The 13,425-nt window shown below is 34.9% G+C and overlaps 1 protein-coding gene across 5 annotated transcripts in view; it reads left to right on the top strand.

Annotated features, from left to right (window-relative positions):
• LOC149840972 (5'-3' exonuclease family protein) overlaps positions 1–13,425 on the top strand; it is a 92,895-nt gene that overhangs the window by 14,284 nt on the left and 65,186 nt on the right. For 3 of the 5 annotated variants that reach the window (XM_090003508.1, XM_090003505.1, XM_090003504.1), the window contains 4 exons: positions 677–695; positions 8,608–8,664; positions 11,886–12,013; positions 12,094–12,162. In XM_090003508.1, coding sequence (XP_089859634.1) covers positions 677–695; positions 8,608–8,664; positions 11,886–12,013; positions 12,094–12,162 — 273 coding nt within the window. The remainder of the gene's footprint in view (positions 1–676; positions 696–8,607; positions 8,665–11,885; positions 12,014–12,093; positions 12,163–13,425) is intronic. The other 2 variants (XM_090003507.1, XM_090003506.1) reach the window with 1 other exon arrangement.

Genomic DNA, 13,425 nt, shown 5'->3' with positions numbered 1-13,425 from the left:
GTACAGCTGGAAGCTTGAAGCGATGAAGACATGACATTTGAGTTGAGTTTAGTATGGGTCAGCATATCACAGCTCTAACACCTTTGACTTGTCAAATGCTAATACCTGCTGTGTCTATAACACACACTATTTCCAAACTCAAGATGGATATTTTGTGTGTTTCAGGAAGAGCAAACTGACAAGCTTGGTAAAGAATTGCACCAATTAATAGTTGACAGTATACATCAAAGGATGCAAATTATGTGCACAGTGATTACTGGCTAATAATTTTGTCAGTGGTGGCCAATTCCATTATGTTTCTATTCACCTAAAGAAAATATTGCATTTGAGTTGTGCAGCTTTGTGCAATGTCTAGGTGCAGTAGTGTGGTTGTCTATGAATGTCGTTGCAAAGATTTATTAACAAATCCAAATTTTCAAAATGGCCTGAACCTGACATGTTACTCAGCCTCTGTTCTGTATCGAGAAATGCATTCCAATAGTAAAGTTTCCTTTTTCAAATATCATCTGGCCTATCTTTCAATTGCAAGGCTCCTATAGATGTTGCTGGATTATGTGCCATCTGTTTTGTAGAATTTTTTGAGTTAAGCTTTTGGCTATTATATTCCTTGCTTTGTACAGTAATATGGTTGATTCACTGTGCATTGTGGGTGACATGGTTCATCATTTTGGTGCAGGTGATATTTGACCATGATGGTAAGATGTGTAAACAATAATATCCCCGAATTGGTAAATTACAGTCATGTCTAAGCTATATGGTCTGGTTTTTTACTTGAGACTGTGTTGTATGTATTTCATGTAAGTTAGTCTGGTGACATTAACTATTTGTCTACTAAAAAAAAGGATAAATTTCTTGCTTTCTTATGCCTAATTTATCTTTTCACTGTACATACATAAATTAAGATGCAAAGGTACTGCAAATGTACTTTTTTGATGACAACTATCTGGTCTGAAAATGAACCTTATCAATCATTGGTTTTTTTCTCTATGCTGTTAGTCTTAGATGTAGCCTTACAGTTTTTCCTGCATTGATTTTTTTTTCTATGATGTTTACAAAATTAAAGGGCATGTTTGCAATGCCCTCTGATTCTTGGATCCTGTGATTGTAAATCACAATAACCATACTTTCTGCAAGGTTAGTGAAACATTAAAAAAGTACAATTTGTGATTGTGATTGTGATTGTTTTGCCTGTTGTGGCCTTGAATCTTGTGAAAGTTGGTCACAAGGTTGACTTTGTGACCATCAATAATAGCTTCTACTTTCTCACCAGTGACCAAAGCTAACATGCCCAACATGTCTATGCTTGCAGCTGAAATGTTTATATTTGTGGTTTCTTTTATTTAATGATTCATCCTTTGCTTGTTAATTATTATGTATATTGTTATTTTATTTGATTCAAATTCATTTACAACCTTGTAAAAGTGTGCATGTAAAAGGGATAGGAGTTAACAAAGTGGAAGCGAGAAACAATACGGGAAGCAGAAGCAAGAAGCAATGTTTTTTAAAATGTATAGGAAGTGGGAAGCGAGGATTAAAAAAAACAATATAAGAATTGAAATGGAACACAAATAAAAACTAAAATAAAAGTGACTTTTTAAATTTCATGATTTTTTAGTGTAAAAATTAAAATTTTAACAAAATCTAAAAATGATGACTGCCAATTTAGAGAAAGCACATAGAAGTGAGTGAGAAGCGTGAGAGAAAACACACAAAAAACATGAAAAGTAGAGTGAGTGAACATATAAGAATAGATGAAGCGTGTGAAAAGCATAAGAGAAGCGTGGGAGAACCGAGATTCTCATCAAGTTTCGGAAGCGAAGTGTATCATGCTTCCAAAGCGAGTTTCCGGAAAGCGGGCTTCCCACCTATCTATGAAGCTTCTGGAAATTCTGAGTTAATCCCATTAATCTTGAGTCCTGGGCTTAATAACTTCTGTTGTACCTTCGTCCAGGTTCTCTAATATAAGGAAAATGTATTCTGTACAGTTTTATGAACATCTTTTTGACATTTTTATTTGATGTGGGTTGCACATGGAAAGACTATTTGCCCCCTGGTTCTGTTGGGGTGGTGTGTTTTGGAAAGGACCATTTTAGTCATGCCTATTATGTATGTGCTGAGGAATGACTTAGTTGTCACTCAACAGGTCATATGTCTGTGTTGATTTTCGGTTATTATTTTGTAGTAAATGGACTAGAAGGACAGAAATCGCAACATTGAACAGAATTCTTTTACTGAGCTGAAAGGCAATGTGACTGGAAAAGTAAATTCAGATTCTCACTCTTGTGCAGTCATTAAAATTAAAATACATTTTATTCAGGGCATGTTTGAGGTTTCTTATGTCCAAGCGGAGTTTCTTAATTTGATTAAATTGGTTTCTTCTTCAGTTGAAAATGCTACAGAAAAGCCCCAATGATTCTGGTTTTGTGCCATATTCCAATGCATCTATTCAGACTGAGTGCAGACTGGATGTATAAAAAATTAAATTTGGAATGTCAATGAAACTAAAATGTGCCAATTTATTCAAGGTATGTTTCAGGTTTGTCGCATCCAATAGGAAAATTGCGTAGGCTGCTGTGGTGTGAGTCATGTGACATTCCATGCAAGGGATACATCTATCGGGTTCCTTTGTCGCCCTTATTCACTTTTTCATTGCTGGGAGACGCCTGATAGAAATGATCACACTGACCTACTCTGAAAACATGTGCGCATCCTTGGCTGCATTCCTGTCCAACATATTGAAAATGTGATTTTTTCCCCTAAACTGCAAGTGCACCTAAAGGTGTCATCAAAGACCTATGTTGGGGTGACTTTATACAGCTTTCTAGCACCATGCTATATGTGTTATCAAGTGCTTTGCATCCTTTCAAGAAAGATGATCCTTTTCTCCCTTAGTTAGCATTCTATCTTACCAAGTGTGATGTAACAATCCCAACTTGTACCCATGAAAAAGTCACAATTTTTTTTTAACAAGTGCGGAAACATTTTCAGAAACCCGGGGCTTTTACAATTACAACACATCTACAATTACAAGGGATCTTATACTCATCTTTCAAACCAACCAAAACTTTATTTATTAAAGTGCATATAGTGTAAGACACAAGCAAACCAAATAGAAGTAAAGCAAAAAGAAGAGCCACGTTGTTTAAAAGAATCTGCCAAGCAATCGTGTGGTCTCCTCGTGACTCTTCAAAAGCAAGTCACCTCACTAGGTCTCTGAGGTTGCGAAAAATACAAAAGTAAGGGTGTCAGAATACAAAGAATTCTGTATACAAATATCTCTAATGAAACAAATAAGTAAAAAGAATATAAAAGATTCATACAATATTTTAGAGGGATGCAATTATAACAAATTCATAATTCAATTAACCATTCATGTAATAGAGAACAATTAATAAGCACGAGAGAATAATTTAACAAAATACATAAACTACAATTTAAGCAATAAAGACATTTAATATGCATTAAGAAACAAATATCATGCATTCACCAATATATCACAATTAAGGGAATAAGTAAATATGCATGATCTAATGCATGATTTTGGTGCACATGCATGAATAAATTATTTTTTATCAGAGTTTTATTTTCACATTCATGTCCTTATTAAATGCACACAATTTAAGTTCCTCTTTTTAATTACCGTTGCCCACGGATACTTCAAACGGATAAGAATTCCTGAGGTCAAGTAGGGTTCTCAGGGTAACTTAGTACACGAGTTGTATTTTATTACTAGGTTTCAAATTTAGTCATCGACCGAAACAACCTTCAGAACATTAGACATCCAAATCTAATGTCGGAACATCTAAATCTCCAAGTGCAACTTTCTTGGTATATCAAAACAACAACTGTGTCTACACACCACCTCTAAGCAAAGTGACAGACTCTCTCTAAAATCGTGGATAGGAGAAGAACCTCAATATCGAGTTTAGGGGCAACAACAACGCACACAGAGTTTTAGTATCCTCACGGTTCCCCAAAATCGAAATGTCCAAAATTTCCATACTATAGAAGAAACATCAAGAAAACGTATATTACACTGTTTTTTAATTTCTCTTATCTTGTTATTAATTCATCTGTTTTAAAATTGCAATTTAACATGCAAAATTAATAACACAAGCTCACAAATAAACATACGAAGCTCTTCACGAGACCATAGCCCGTGACAACATAGAACAATTTAATTAGAACAATAATATCACATTTGATTTTTGCAATGCATAAAACAACTAAAACAAAGAGCAACACATGCTCAAGGCTCACACGGTCTACGATGATCCATTTTGATCATCGATGCATTCTTATGCAAAAATCATAAATATCATGCCACTATGCATTCATTTCACATGCTTTTCAATGCATATTCATACACGTTCATTTGAGATGTGCAAAAACCAAAACGTTTATATGCATGTGTTCAATATTCATATGCATAAGTTTACACATTCATGCCAAATGCATGCTTCCATTCAGTTCATATATTCATGTCAAATTTATGCTTCTATTCATGAATCAATTCAATCAAACAAGTGAACCAATACATGCTTTTATTCACAAATCACGCAACTGAACATATGAACACTCCTGTTACTGACTACATGCAAAACATGATAATTGCAGGTCTTTACATGCATAAGAAACAACTAGGCACTAATACCATGAACATGCACGTCATACACAACCTAGACATGTGTCCAATGTCATCATTCTTTCATGCATAAAACCAAGTGTAATCCAATTAACACATGCAAACACTCACGTCATTATGAACATGTAAGAGCATATCAATTTTATTATATGTCCACATGAAAATACAACTATGTAATACCACTTTGATTCAACATAGTGTAGCAAATTTAAGCACAAGAGTATTACATTCTCTTGCATGCATATGGCCCAAGTTTTTTTTTTCTTGTAAAAACCCGCTGCCCAGCCAAGCCCACTCGGTTGGGTCCTACAGTATCAAGTCAGGCATGTCAAAAACAGGCCTGACGACTCTAGGCAATCCGGCCAGTCGAAAAATAAAGCCTCCGCAAAACTGTCAAAATAATTTTTCCCTTGCAAGTATATTCAGATTAAGAGTCTATGAATGCATTTATTTTTATACATGCCTTCAAGCATATGTATTGTGCATGTACATGAACTAATATGCAAGCATGATCATGCTAATACATTAAAAGAAAATATTCTGATTCATACACCGTTATACAAACTTTCAACGAAGAATACATGTATATTCGATATTTTATCACACACTCACATGCTTTTAACAATACATATTGTGGATCATCCCTGGAAATCGATAAACACATAACAAGCTATTTTTTTATCATCAAATGAATTCTGTTTTAGCATAAAAATAGGTATGTACAGAAATTTTATTTTTGAAAGGATAAAAGAATAAAAAACACCCCCATGGAAGAGGATCCATGAACCCTCGTCCGTGTATTTTAGAGTAAGCATCTAGATTTACTCTTTTCTCATGGATTTCTATCAAAATATTGCATGGAAGTCCAATCTATATTCAATTTCTCACTTGATTCAATTGAGAAAATCCGTACCTTACATAAAGATCGAAAAGAAACAAAGAAATAATGGTGGAAACAATGGATGATCAGAGAAGAAGCTCCCTTCTTCCTCTTCCTCTTCATCTATTTTCCTCTCCCTCTCTTTCTCTTTCTCCCTTTTTCCTTCTCTTTCTCTTTCCTTCTTTTTTTTTGATCTATATATAGAGTTCTAGGGGGGGATATAACCCCCTCCTTCTGCCGCCCCTTCTAGATGGACTGGAGAAGAGAGTGCAGTCCCATATGGAACTCTCTTCTCTCTTAGAGTTCCGAAAATTAGACTCAAGTTGACTTTTAAAATTTTTATTTCAAATGGACTCTAAGTCTCTCAAACCTTTTTAGATGTTTTTAGGTGTGTTTAAGGACTCTTTTAAGAGTCCTAAACCAAAGCCAAATTAAAATTTCAGAATTAAATAAAATTAATTAATTATTAAATATTAATTAATTAATAAATACTTAGAAGCTTTCAGAAGTTATTTTATTAAACTAGGATACTTCTTAAGTGATTCTATATGGGTTTAAGGACTCTACTTAGAGTCCTAAACCAAGACTTAAATCAAATTTCGAAATTGAAATTAATTAATTAATTAATTAATTAGTGTTAATTGATTAATAAGTATCTAGAAATTTTCAAAGGTTATTTCAATAACATAGAAGACTTCTTAACGCTAAATAACTCCAATTTAAAGCAATCTAATGAATTTAAAGGTGAAAATTCGATAGACATGGATTTGGATCTGGATCTGGGTCCAAGATCCAAATTTATCTTCAAAAATCCAAATGGGTCTTGGGCTGGATCAAATCCAGATTAATATGGGTCTTGGATAGAGTCCAGATTCATATTAATTTGGATCAAATCCGTCGGATCCAATCCGATCCAAATCCGGATCCAAACTGACAAATTGCTTTTTTTTTTTTTTTTAAATACGATTTTCGTACCAACCGGAGATCGAATTTAGAAAAGTAAAATATCATTGTGCTCGAAATTCTGAGACGCATTCAACGATATATAACATGAACATAAATTTCGAATTTTGCTCGAAAATAACCCGAATTTTGCTTGAATTTAAAGGTTGAAAATAAAACTTTTTCTCACATTTTAAGTGGCTCATTTAGGCCTTGATAATGAGACCTGGGCCAAGCCTAGACTCAAAAGCATCGGCCTAAAATCAAGATTTTACCGATTTTTCTTTTATACTTAGCCAACTTTTCGAAAAATCTCAAATTTAACTAAGTGTGAAAATACGCGATATTACATGTGATGACCGCCTGATCATTCCTCATATGCCTGCTTGAGCAGAAAATGTATAGCCAAATGGAGCATTCATGCATTGGAAACCACACTGTACTTTGTGAACTGTGACAAAATAACATCTCTTTGTATATTGAGCTCCTGAATTTCATTAATATTGCCATATCCTAATGCGGAGTGGAATGTGGTGGATAGGAACCAAGTAGAAATTTAAACTTGGCTGTACCATTATAAGTAAACTGATTTGGAAGCTTTTGAGAATCCAGTGTAATGCAGCAGGATTTCATTTGGATAGATGACCATATTTTGGGTCTCTGTCCCATTCCAATGCCTGATAATGAATTGCTAGGCTCCTTTTTAAAGGCTGTGCATCATAAGCCTTCTTACTCATGCAGCCTGCTAATATGTTTATTTACGGTACATATTAATCATTTGCGTCATCATTCTTGTGTATTTGGCTCTTTTTCTTCTATTAGTTTTCTTACTTTATAGATGGGTTAATTTTTTTTACTTTCTCTCAGATGTTACTTTTATTTGTTGTTCTTCACTACATGGTATTATGTGGCTTTTAAATGATGATTAAGGACTAGGAAAAAGAGAATACTGTCAAAGAGGAAAGAAATAAATAACAAAACATTGAAGATCTTGACACCCTCTTTATTGAAGATTGACGTCAAAAAATTTAATTTGCATCTAGTAAAGTATGTGGTTATTTGTTGTGAAAATCTTCCTAACTATTTAAGATCAGGCACCTTTACATTTCATGCATACTTGATCCTCTTATATGTTGGAAGTTATTGTAACAGATTGCTGGGTTCTTTCACTGCTAACTCCATTTTAGAATGCTGATCACTTCTTTGACAGCATCCCCTGAGCATGTTCTTTTTTTTATTGTGGTCCAATTGGATGAATATGTCAAGGTCAACATACGTAGCAGCAGGTGCATCACGTATTTTTTGCTTGGGAACCAAAACGACCACACCTACAACCTACTGGACTTTCGACCAGGCGTTCTACCCTTGTCGAATCGGAACCAACCACCACTGCACTCCAACAGTTGAGCGGCCTAGGACAGCTACTTCTGTGCAGAGGCATAGATTCATTCTTCATATCTGGTCCAGCCTTAAAACCCTTCACGGGTTGGTAAATGCTAGATTGACCTAGGCTCTCATGACAAAAATTTCCTCCATGAATGAAAACATTAAATATAGTGTTAGTTTTTATCACAAAGATAATTTGCTAACCTCTTTTATGATGCCATCCAGTTATCGTCCAGTCCATGATATAATCCTTGCCATAAAATGAGGCATTTATGATATTCTTTTACAATTCAAGCTTCATAACCAACTATTTGCTCTTCATTAGAGCTCGTGATTTTGGATGTATCACATAATACATTTGTGCTATAGGAATTTAGGCTGTCTAGTGTCTCTTTGTTGGGATTTGTTGAGGTTTCACTATTTGTCCAAATCTATGCTTTTTGAGAGCTGATGGGTTTATTCTAAAACCTAACTGGTCCATATCTATCCATTTACATATACTAATTCATATAAGACTACATTTTATGATGCACCTATTTTAGTCACACAGCCAATAGGCCCAATACTCTCTCCTTTATTCAAGAGTATCCTTAAGAAAACCACCACGGTGTTTACTTTGCCTGTTTCATAGAGGTGTCGTGCATCCAGGAGGTGGAGGGATTATAACTGCTCCTTAGTTTGTAAATCTATTCACTGCTACCCAACTCGCCTACATATTCTAATAACATTTGAGTGGTCAAAATTTCTTTTTCAGGATTATCATTTCATAAAACAAGTGCAGTGCCATCCAAAGAAAATAAGTTTGCAAAAGGTAACATCCTCTGTTCTTTCTGCACAACTTAGGTATTAAATCAAACATCTAGCATTCTGATTGTTCAGTTAGTTGAATGTGGTTCTCTAAAGTTGGCTGTTGGAACTTTCTCATTGGATTCTAAAAATTTGAATGTTTTTTTGTGATGACAGAAAATGAGTTTCTTATTTAAGACATCTGTCATTGGAGTGTATCTATGCCGTGTACTGGTATATATTTGATTATCCAATCTCATTGTCGGAGCTTTACCTGGGTGATGAACTCTGAATGATTTGTGTTGCTGAAAGAATTGATGTAGTTTGGAGCTGAGCCATCTTGTCAGGATGACTAATTTTTGTAATTTTGAAATGCAACTGGACTGAATTTGAACAAAGGGCCATTTGAAATACTTTGTATTGGATTGAAGGGTGAAGAGCTATCTTCATTAGTTACTGAGAGGATGTCTATTTATCTGTTGATTAGGGGCATGCATGTAGTTCGGATCGTGTCTGTATTTTTGATCGAAAGTGCAGGGAGGGTGGCTTAACATCTCTGTGTTGCTCTTATTCATACACCTGAAACGACAAATTTGTGCAACTTGTTCCTATAGTATGTGAACCGGTATCCTTGGAATTAGTTTTGGATATAGGTGTTGCGTTCTTTGGAAGAGGGAAGTCAATATTGGTACTTGGATGATTTTTTTTCTATTGGCACCGATTGAGCCTCGGACTTACGTGACACCAGCAATTCTGGGTGTTGGGAGCCTAATCCTAGAGCCAAAGTATCCTCTTGACTGGTCCACAAAGCTAGATCTCTTTCACTGGATAACATAGACAGAAAATGTATTTTTGGATAGCAAACTGCATCATTTTTGGGAACATATTGTTGGTAAAACATGGGTTTCCATATGTCAAGGGTGCTAAAACTCCTATTTAGTATTGCTTGGCTGGAGGATGTTGAGGTTTGGCACATAATTTTTTTTTCAACTCTGAGACTTGGGTGAGAATATTGGTTAGGAGTTAGAACTTAGGACTTAGAGACGGTGAATCAAACAGAGTTGGTGATACCAGTGGCTGTGAAAAACCAGTCACATTTCGATAAATGCTTTATGCTGGAGCTTTTACATTTTATATGTGCTTTTCTGCCTTTACAAAATAACAAATCTTGTTGGTTAGAATTTGCAAGGATTGATTTATGGTCCAAGACTGTTACACCTCAAATATTAATAGTTAGCTCTCCTAGGATGACTTCTCATCACCTTGTTGATAAGTTTTCCTTATTTCGTCAGAGAGGAGATATATCTTAGGAATGAAAATTTATACTGAGAAAAATATGCATGAGATGTGGTACAGGGGAACATGGAACTGCATCTTTCAATGCATATATAGTTGATAGTCTTTGTCTGGAATCTGAAAAAGGTGGAATACTGTAATTTTGGTTTCTGCATGGCCTTGTTTGTTTTTACGAGGTGAATGTGTATATATACTGTTTCTTGATTACCGTGCATACTCTTTGTTGTACAACTCAAGGCAACCAACTCTCATGGGTATCAAACTATGTTCTTCTTGTTAATATTTTAGTTAATACAACATCAAACAAATTTTTTTCTTGCATTTGTATCAGAAAAAGACAAATTAAAAAATTAGAAACAAAAGTATGCAAAAAAGAAACAAAATTAAAAAATATAAAAAATAAAAGCCTGTTTTCCCCCCCCTGTGAATCAGCCATTAAAAACATAAATATCCTGATAAAATTGTGATATTTTCATTAAAACAATATTGTCACAACATTTTGAAAATGCCATGATATTTTGCTGTTTAAAATGGTGACCAAAATGCTGCTGTGTGTTTTTTGCGATATCTTGAAAATCTTGCAATATTTGTCACTATAATGTATGTATGTATATAATAACTTGAGGGACACTGCATGAGCTTCCTTCAAGACCTAAACCATCCTCTTGTTCGCCTTCCTAGACTGCATGTACCGTCCATGCTTCAATAGTCTGATCTTGAATTGAAAGGAGTAAGGTCATCTCATCGCCGCTTTTGATTCTTGGTTGCTCAAATCCTGCAATAATGTAATCATGGATATTGCAAATTTTGTCAAGATCTTTCAATCACAATTTGAATTGCATGACTCCATTACTGAAATGTTATTTGACAGTGTGCCAGTGATTCTTATGGTTGTTGAATGTTCATGGCTGTTTTGACTATGAAACAGATATCTTTGCTCATACATGGTCAATCTTGGTGTTTTTCAAGGATTCAGTCAGGATGTGTTAGTATGGGTACTGGTGATTCTTGAACATTCATGCAGATATGGCACAATTCTGGAGGCATTTGAATGCCTCCATTTATTGTTATTTTTTTGAAAGTTACTAGAATGCGTCATATTATCGTTCTGAGGTAGGATTACTGTGTGGACTGCATACAGAGATCTGAGGAAGTATCTCTGCCTAGGATCTCAAATCTGCACTCTCTAGTGATATTCAGTAAGGATTATTTGCCTGACCCTCCACCATTTGGCCAATAATTCGTCGATCTTGTGATCTTTGAATCTTTGTATTTAAGATTCAAGGCATTCAAATGCGGCCTCAGAAGGATAAAAAAGTTCATAAGGGAAAAATGCCAAGTAATATACCCTCTACACACCAAGGGTGGGTTCTTTTGAAATTGTGTCATATGTCGAAACTGTATCCATTATTTGGAGAGTACATGATTTTATCTTTAGGTTGCTAGTAATGGTGTTGTTGCTGTGAACAATTCTACATGCATATCTAACTTGTCATTTTACTTCTGATTTGGTTATGTTGGCTAAAATTACCTGGATATGCATCACACCTTGTCACTACCACATTATCGTTTGGAGGTTCTGTGCCACCTATTGCTTGGGTCTTTAAGGGCCTTAACGGTTGCTTTATGACTTTGTAGTAGATGCTTGCTTCTGCTATACTTTTGTGTATTCTTTTATCTAGACTTCCTTATTTGCTAAATTGTTAGAGAATACATATCTTGTTCTTGCCTTTTTTGATGAAGGCTTTATGAGTTCTAAGTTTTATGGCCCTTTTGTTATCTATGCTCCGCCTTTAGTATGTTTTATTTGCATTTTTATGGCCTTACTGGGGTAAGTAAACCTCATAAGAGAGTAACTGCTGTTTTATCATGGGATTGTCCAAAGAGCATTCTTGATTGCAGAACATCATTTTTTTTCCTTTAAAAATTTAAATGTTTTCATACATGCAGGTATGACTTTTCGACACACTCTGTTTGCTTCATACAAGAGAAACCGCATACCCACACCAGATACTATCGTTCAAGCACTTCAGTATTTAAAAGCATCTATCAAAGCTATGTCTATTGATGTATTTGATGTAAGAATTACTTAAAGTTTGTTATGATCCATGAAGATTAAGAATTGCACAGAAAAATATACTAATACTAATAATAACAGGTTCCGGGTGTTGAAGCTGATGACGTGATTGGTACATTGGCTGTAAATAGTGTTGCTGCAGGGTTTAAGGTAGATAATTATTTTGCTGTATTGGCTTGTAATGGCTTTATTAAAGCTTTTAATTGAAATAGCACTGTTGGAGCTGCCTTGAAGCTCTGCTTGGTAAGTATTGACACATATTTGGGGGCATTGGGAAGGGATTTGGGTCACTGAGGGGGTGATGTATGTTCATTATCTATGTCACATGGATATGGATGTGGGAACAACGTACAATGCAGATACGCTTGGTACAATACCCTAATTTTAAAAAATTAGGACACAAGGACTCAGATTTACACAAATAGATGTATTTATGTGCATGTGTATAAAACAAACACTCTCAGTCACTATAATTAGGAACATCAAATAATGAAACCTAGTTGAAATTAACATGTTATGTAATTGATGACAAATTTTAAAAGAAAAAGAACTCAAGTGAATACAAAATAAGTAAATAAGTTCATAAAAGGAAATAAATAAGTTAATGACACAATATTGACTGTGTGAGATTGGTTTGACTATATCCATGAAGTGCCGTGTCGTGCCCGTGAAGTGATAGAGTGTCATGTCATGTCGGTATGAGATACGCATGCTAAGTGAAGTGTCTATGTGACATAGTCTATGTCGCCTGGGTACGGGTGCATGTATGAGTACGAGTAAATAGGGTACAACACGACAATTCCAAAAATGTGGGTACGGGGACACGACTATATATATATATATTAAATATTACATAAATAGAAAATAAATTCAAAATAATTTGAATATAATCTAAATCTATATGTTGTAGTTCATTAGTTTTATGAAAAAAGAGAACTAATGAAATCTCTCCTAAGGAACAAATATTTTTTTATTCTCCTGCTGAGGCTAATGTTCTTTGAAAATGTTAGGTCATTTTAGTTCATTGTCAAACGACTTTAGGTGTGCCTTTTATGCTTAGTACCATGATTTTCTCTTTTTGTATAGTGGTATTTCATCATTTGGACAATGTTTATAATTTGGGCTGTTGAATTCTTAAATTAACCAAAAATCTGTAAAGATGAGGTAGTTATGCAACCCTCATTGGTATAACCTCACACCTTAGTTGTCAAAAGCGGCGCTTAGGCTTCGCCTAGGCCGCTTACACAGGCTAAACGTGGGTCCACCTCCTAGGCTTTTGCATCTAGGTGGTAGGGCCTTGTTTTTTCTCCTAGGCAAAGACATGGTGGTTATTTTTCTTGTCTCCTTCCTTTCTTTTTCTTTTTCCTCTTACCCCCAAAAGTTTTTTTTTGTTTTCTCATTTTCTTCTTTTGC

This window comes from Nuphar pumila, chromosome 4 (assembly GCF_984573655.1).
Source record: "Nuphar pumila chromosome 4, dmNupPumi1.hap1.1, whole genome shotgun sequence".
Taxonomy (NCBI): domain Eukaryota; kingdom Viridiplantae; phylum Streptophyta; class Magnoliopsida; order Nymphaeales; family Nymphaeaceae; genus Nuphar; species Nuphar pumila.
The sequence above is the reverse complement of the archived record's forward strand: the minus strand, read 5'-3'. Positions and strand labels throughout refer to the sequence as shown.